The 7,191-nt window shown below is 39.9% G+C and overlaps 1 protein-coding gene across 1 annotated transcript; it reads right to left on the bottom strand.

The window, feature by feature from the left end:
* Positions 1–3,435: 3,435 nt before the first annotated feature.
* LOC131549918 (E3 SUMO-protein ligase ZBED1-like) lies at positions 3,436–5,648 on the bottom strand. The gene is made up of 2 exons (XM_058792503.1): positions 5,084–5,648; positions 3,436–4,851 (listed from the first exon to the last, which is right to left on the bottom strand). Exons 1-2 carry the CDS (start codon positions 5,646–5,648, stop codon positions 3,806–3,808), a joined length of 1,611 nt encoding a protein of 536 aa, XP_058648486.1. The 3' UTR covers positions 3,436–3,805.
* Between the last annotated feature and the right edge of the window lie 1,543 nt (positions 5,649–7,191).

The raw sequence follows: 7,191 nt of genomic DNA, 5'->3' as shown, positions 1-7,191 counted from the left end.
CGAACGTGACCGACTGAATGGGAACTAAATGTCTGCTATATGCAGATGACACAGTCATTTATGTATCGGCACAGACTCCACGCTTAGCTGCAGAAATATTAACAAATGAAATGACTGGTGTGTCACATTGGCTGCAAAACAACTGTTTGTCCTTGAACTGTTCAAAAACTGTCTCAATGAGTTTTTCAATTAGAAGGAAGGAAATGAGTGGTTTTATAATTAAGATCAATCAAAAGGCAATAGAGACAGTTAACAATTTAAAATATTTAGGTGTTATTTTAGATTCTCATTTAAAATTTGATATGCATGTAAAGAGGCTGTGTAGTACAATCAGAAAAAATTGGAATTGTTTTTACATGATTAGATCCTATACAGTATATCTCTAAAAGCAGCAAAGTTATACATGCATGCAATGGTCTTTTCGCATTTATCTTATTGTGTGACTGTCTGGAGTCAGGTTTCTCAACTGACTATCAAACCTGTTAGATCTCTATATAAACAAACACTAAAAATTATGGATAAGAAACCAAATAGATGGCATCATTGTAATATTTTACAAAAATATAGTTTGCTTAGTTTTGAAAATTTTATAAATTTGTCTCTTATTAAAATGGTTTTTAAATGTGTAAATAATCTTGCTCCAGAAATTATATGCCAATTAATATCAAAACAGAGTAGTAAGGGGATCACTACAAGAGGTGCAACTAATCAGAATTGTACAGTACCAAAGAGAAAAACTAAATTTGCACAATCCACATTTTCAGTTCAAGGTACACTGCTTTGGAACAGCCTGCCAGCTGAACTGAAAATGCAAACAGAGTTGAACATTTTTCAAAGAAATTTGAAAAAGTGGTTCAAACAAAAGCACTTTACTTAGAGTTATACACAGAGTTATTGCGCTCCTATTTCATTGCTCTGTCTGTTTGACTCGTTCTAAATGAAGTCTGTGAAGTTTAGCGGAGAATCTCAAAGCAGAAGGCTCATGCACTTCTGACTGCAAAATGGAAATATTTCCTTGGCTTTCTAACATTTACAGATGGAGAACATACCTGTGAAATGTAAGTTATGCGTTTAGGAAAACAGCACGTCTCAGACACATTAAACAGCGCGTCTCTGTCAGCGGCACACAGCCTTTCTGTCAGAGCATCTGACGGGCCGAGCGCGAGCCGCTTTAAACTCAAACTATAAACTATAGGCTACTATATCTTACGAGTTTTTTAAAGCCCTTCATATAAAGTTTGTCACATGTTTAGAACAAATTGTATTATGCACTTTCTCTGCAGCAGTTTAGTCTGTGTCCTCCTTAGATATTTTTCAGATGCACTCGTATCAAACTACTGTATATCGATATTGCTTCACACCGTATCGCTTATAAAGAATATACCGATATATCGTACAAACTCGATATATCGGCCAGCCCTATTGACAACACATGCGCTGCAAATGCTCACAACACAACCAAATAAAGAAATGTGCTGCAAATAAAATTCTTTATTTGTTTCCATTGTGAGCATTTGCACCACCTGCTGTCAAACTGATGAAGATGTTTTCTTGATTTGCTGGTGCTTTTTCTTTATGCTTTTGTTTTCTGAAGTTGCAGCGTGTTTAGCTCTCTCGGCCACCATAGAGTCATTATAGTAACATCTGTATAAAATCAAGTGACCATTGGCTAGGCTATAACATATTATAAGTAATGTGATTCAATTTTTTTTTTCTAACTGTAACAACCAGACAAATAGTTAAACGTGAGTGGATATCGTTTTGCAACCAATTTATTTGCAATGTTCGCTAACATTAAAGGATGCAAGACATACTTAGCCTATTGTTTTTACATCGAACTGAATTAAAATAGCTTAACCTATAAGAACAACTTGTGGATTGATGTGAACGCCAGCAGGGATAATGCTCCGAATGATTGTGAATTAAACATCTCCGATGGTGTTCATTGCAATGGATTTTAAAGACTTATAAGAAAAGGAACGAAACGGATTTAATTGGAACAGTTATTGATTTTATGTGTGGAACGCTGTTACGGCATTTGAGTCCTCAAGTGCAGATTACTTTAAAGATTATTTACGATTAATTATTGTTGCCAAGTTATCTAGTCGTTATTGCTTACAGTGTTTTGTTATATGGAGCAGTTTGATAGATCGCGATCTAATTTGTTTGTCTAATGAAGTGCCGACAGATGTATAAAAGTACACAAGTCACACCGTAATTTAAACGCGGCAGACTTTAATGGACAGTAAAACAAAGGCAGAATACCGTATAACTCCAGGCTGGCATGGTATTGACGAACGAATGCAAACATATGCAGAGCACTGTAACTTATCTGAGCTTTCCAAAACAAAGTCAAAGCGCGGTAACTGATGTTATACTGTGTTCTGCCTTGGTTTCTCCGGGGCTTTTCTCCATGATACTTAAACACAAGATAAAGCAGGTCATTAATGTCCCAAAATGATCAATAACTCATTTTCGACTAAAAACGAAGTTATGGTGTTTTGTCTTTGCACGGCAGCACTGCTGTCACTATAGAGGGGCGTGGTTTCAGCTCAGCTTCACCCACATCCCGCCTTTTTGCCCATTTTCGATTATCCGGGAGTGACACGCGGTGACGCGTTTCCAAGATGGCAGCTTCAAAAATGCTCTTCAGAAACCTACGAGTGACGTCACGGACACTACTTTCATGTTCTTTACAGTCTATGCTCACAGCCTGTAAGTATGTTTTCATATTTAAAGAATTTGCCACTGACTATTCAGTCGTGAGTTTTGAGCAGTGTAGAGTAGCGCTTGTTGTTTGTCGTTTCTCCGATCACAAATGCAGACATGGTAATTTAATGTTTACGCGGCGCGGCGCGATGCAATGCGATGCGTAAAAAGACAATATAAGTCATTATAATCAGTTTATGTCCTCACTGAATGCAACAAATGCCTCGTTTATAATGGGTTTTATTGTTTTAGTCTCGTTGCGCCAGGACACGGCATCACAATACGGTAAGTGGCGTAACATTTCCATCACACGCTTAAGGTATTCGGCCAATCACAACGCACTGGATAGCTGGCCAATCAGAGCACATCTTGCTTCTCAGAACGATGAGCTTTGTAAAAATCAATGCGTTTCAGAAAGGCGGAGCATAGAGGAGCAACAATAATGTACAGTATGTGGAAAATAATGTAGGGCTGGGCGATATGGCTGAAAACTGTATCACGATATCAGTGTTTCATATCGGTCGATATCGATAATTATTGATATTTTTTATGACCCATTTAAAATAAGGACCAGGAGAAAGATATATTACATTTAAACATTTTTATTTTAAACTTAACCTTCCTCTGATCATAATCCCTCAGTTATTAAGACAGAAATGTAAACAGCCATGGAAAACTCAAATAATTAAAATGTAAACATAAGTCTAAAGTCACAATGAACACTTAACAATTATCTCTTAACATTTAAGGTGCAAAATGAAAGAAAATGTAAGAAATGTTTAATAAAGTGTAATAAAATAGTGCAAAGTGTTAAATATAAACAGAGAAACCTGAGAATTTTGTCCCAAGTTTAGTGCTAGGAAGTTCACTAGCTGTTCACCTTCTGGTGAATAAAGTGTTTTTAAAATATGTGCAGTGTTTTGTAAACATAAATAAAACTGAGGTAGACTGAGATACATCTGTAATATAAAAAAACAAACCTGATACAGTACAGTAACATTGTTTGAAATATAAAACCTGCAGAAATATGAAAAAGTAACTCTTCAAGTTATTCTTACTCTAATCATACTTGAAGTTGAACTATTCAAGTATATTTTCAGTCCAGGTTTTGTGCTAGGAACACCAGCTGGTTGACCTTCTCTGGGTCTAAAGCTGCCCTGGTGCATGTAACAATATTACCCCCAGTACTAAAAATTCTTTCTGAGGGGGTGCTGGTGGCTGGGATGCACAAGTACTTTTTCGCTAGCTGAGACAATCTGGGGAAGTTGTGTTCATGTAGCCTCCACCAGTCCAGAGGGTTAGACTCACTGTCTGCATCAGGGCACATCAGGTACCTTTCCAGCTCACTCTCCACTTTTTGTTTTTCAGTGAGAGGCAAAGCATCATCTTCTTGGCACTGTTTTTTGAAAAAGCTCCCCAATGACTTGCGTTGCTTCTTCACGCCCAGTGGCATAGGCGGTCCACTGACAGCTCCTCCTTCTGCACCTTGGTCTGCTGCTCCCTCAGAAGGCCCTGCCTGTGATTGGCCCTGGTCTTCATCCATGATCTCAGACACAGCTCTCATTTGAATGGCCCCTACCTTCTCTGGTCTGATGTATTGGCCTTTAAACCTAGGGTCCACGAAAGTAGCCATGTCAAGGAGATCATCTGTGTCAGGGTCAGCATATTTCTCATCGAGATGGGTCATTATTTTTGTCTTCAGCTCTTTTGTGAGCTGAGTGTCCCCCTCATTAACTTTCAGCAAACTGGAGCGGAAAAGGTGGAGCACAGGCTTCACGTACGAGACCGTCACATATGACTCCCCAGAAAGGGAGTCTGTGAACTCCAGAAGAGGAGTTAAGGCCGCATGCATTGACTCAAGGACGTCAATATCCTGCCACGTTGGGATCAGGTGCCTGTTGTTTTTGTCAGAAGACAGAACTTCAGTGATGGCCTTTTGTTGCTCTAGGACCCTTGCCACCATCTTTTGTCTTGAGCCCCACCTGGTTGGTGACTCTGTGACCAGCTGGTGTGTGGGAAGATGGAGACGTTCCTGTGCTTTAGAGAGCGCACTCTTTTTCTTCCACGAGTAAGAAAAGGTAGATACCACTTTCTTGCACACACCTACAGCCCTCTCCACTCTTTTATCTTTTCCTGCAGCACCTGCAGAAAAATAATGCCAGCGTTAACAACTGATAATAGATCACACACAGAAACACGCACACACACACACACACACACACACACACACACACACACAGAGAGAGTCATGTCAGTGTGTAAAGCTGCTTCCATAGATCATAATATATATCATATATAATCTCAATTACTGGCTAATAAAATCACTATAGGAACCAACATTGATGGCCAGCATTAAAATGACAAAGCTACTCACCAATAGCAGAGTGCAAACGATGGCCAAAACACTGCAGCCGTGTCCAGTTGTTCAGTGAAGTCGCCTTTACTACATTTGCCCCGCTGTCTGTGGTGATGCACACCATTTTGTCTTCAATCAGACTCCAGGACAACAGTGCCTCCTTCAAGCCTTCTGCTATCACTTCTCCTGTGTGATCTTCGGGGAAGTATGCAGTCTCAAGGCATCTGGTTTTCAAACCCCATTCATTGTCAATGAAGTGAATGGTCAAGCTAATGTATGGCTCAGAAGTACGGCTTGACCACAGGTCAGAGGTTGTTGCAAAGTACTTGGCTGACAATATTTCTTGCTGCACAGATTCTTTGCACATTACATACAGCTTAGGAATGGCAGTCTTAGAAAAGTACTTTCGGCCAGGAAGAACATAGCGTGGGTTAAGCACGTGTATAAGATTTTTATAACCTGGCTTCTCGACAGTCCTAAGCGGAAGCATGTCTTTGGCTATATGATATGCCACTGCCTCCGTTATATCTTTGTACCGTTTAGATTCTTTGTCATAAGGCACTGATGCAGAGTACCTCTCCATGGTGGTCTGCTGCTTGTGCGTGTGCTGCAGCTACAGATGTTGTTGGTTGAATACGGCTGTGCTCCAAAGGGTGAGCGGCTAAGGTGGTACATCAAGTTCGTGGTATTACCAGTCTTGGCAGGGACGACAGTCTTGCATAATTTGCAGGCGACATTGGTCTGACTACGGTCAGACTTATAATATCAAAAACTGCCATACTGGCGAGCTGACTTTTCCTCTTTATTTACAATTTCCTCGCCGCTGCGGCACTCATTTTCTGCTTATGAAAAGGAATCCAGCAGACCAGCACGAGACAACGATATGGCGCAACCAAACTGATACTGTTACATGATTGGCTGTTAGCGTGTCACTCCCCACGTTGCTAGGTTACCAGAGAGCAGTGCCTTTGTTAATGCAACCTCTGTTTTCTTCCGACGAAGAATAAAAATATCGAACGTTTTATCGAACACATTTTTATTGATATCGATCACGTGTCTATCGCGATACATATCGTTATCGCTTTATCGCCCAGCCCTAAAATAATGTGTTTTTTGAACCTCGAACCACATAAACACATTGCATACACAAATACACAAAATAATGTTCTTTTTAGCAATGTCATATGACCCCTTTAAAATTACTTAAAATAAATTTGAAAGATGTTTGGCTGACAGAAAAATATGTTTTGGGATTACAAATTGAAGAATCTGTCTTAGATCTACTGATCCTATGTCCTTACATACAATCACCTGAAAAACTAAAGTGAAATGCATTGTATCTAGCATTTATGGTAAAGATGGTGATATCAGATGAACGATTCTGTTAAACAAAGTTTGTAGCAAGAGGTTCCTGTTCTCTTATTATAAGTTAAATGAGCCAGATGACGGAGACTCTCACCTTCTGTTTGTAATGGCTCTTGTGCCCCTGCCCCAGTCTCTGGGCAGTTATGCTGATTGTATTAGGAGCGTTTAAGTGAGGCAGGTTGCTATACCTGAATACTTCATTTGCATGCTTTGTTTAAGGTCGTCACCCGGTGCTTTCTCCATTCCTAAACACTGCCCCCTAAATGTATATAAACTACAATGTATCACGGCCTTAGTTAGGCTTTTGATGACTGCAGCGCCACGCAGAGCGTTCTCAATAAAGAGCTCTGCTGAAGAGACCCAAGAGTCTCCTGGTCTTCGCTTCCGAGTTTCCAACAGTACCCTGCATTACACGATGATAAGAAATAACATTAATTTGTGCAGTTTAATGTGTTTGAAAGAAAATGTCTTCCAAAGACATGGTAATACATGACTAAATAACCCAATGAGTGATGTGTTTAACAGCAGTCAGGGGTCCCTCTGATATTGGCTAAACATATTTGCAGCGTTGAGCAATGTAGCCAATCACAGACATATCTGTTGAATTTCTTGAACACGATGACCATAAGTGTTTACATTAGAATCCACTCACCGCTCAAAACGAAAAAGAGTTCTGCAAGTTCAGATCAGATAGGATGTAAATAAGAGATTCAGTGTAGAGAGCTTAGCACTGCTCTGTGGCGACCCGCAGTGTTTCTCGA

The sequence above is a fragment of the Onychostoma macrolepis genome, chromosome 11, assembly GCF_012432095.1.
Source record: "Onychostoma macrolepis isolate SWU-2019 chromosome 11, ASM1243209v1, whole genome shotgun sequence".
Taxonomy (NCBI): Eukaryota; Metazoa; Chordata; class Actinopteri; order Cypriniformes; family Cyprinidae; genus Onychostoma; species Onychostoma macrolepis.
The sequence above is the reverse complement of the archived record's forward strand: the minus strand, read 5'-3'. Positions and strand labels throughout refer to the sequence as shown.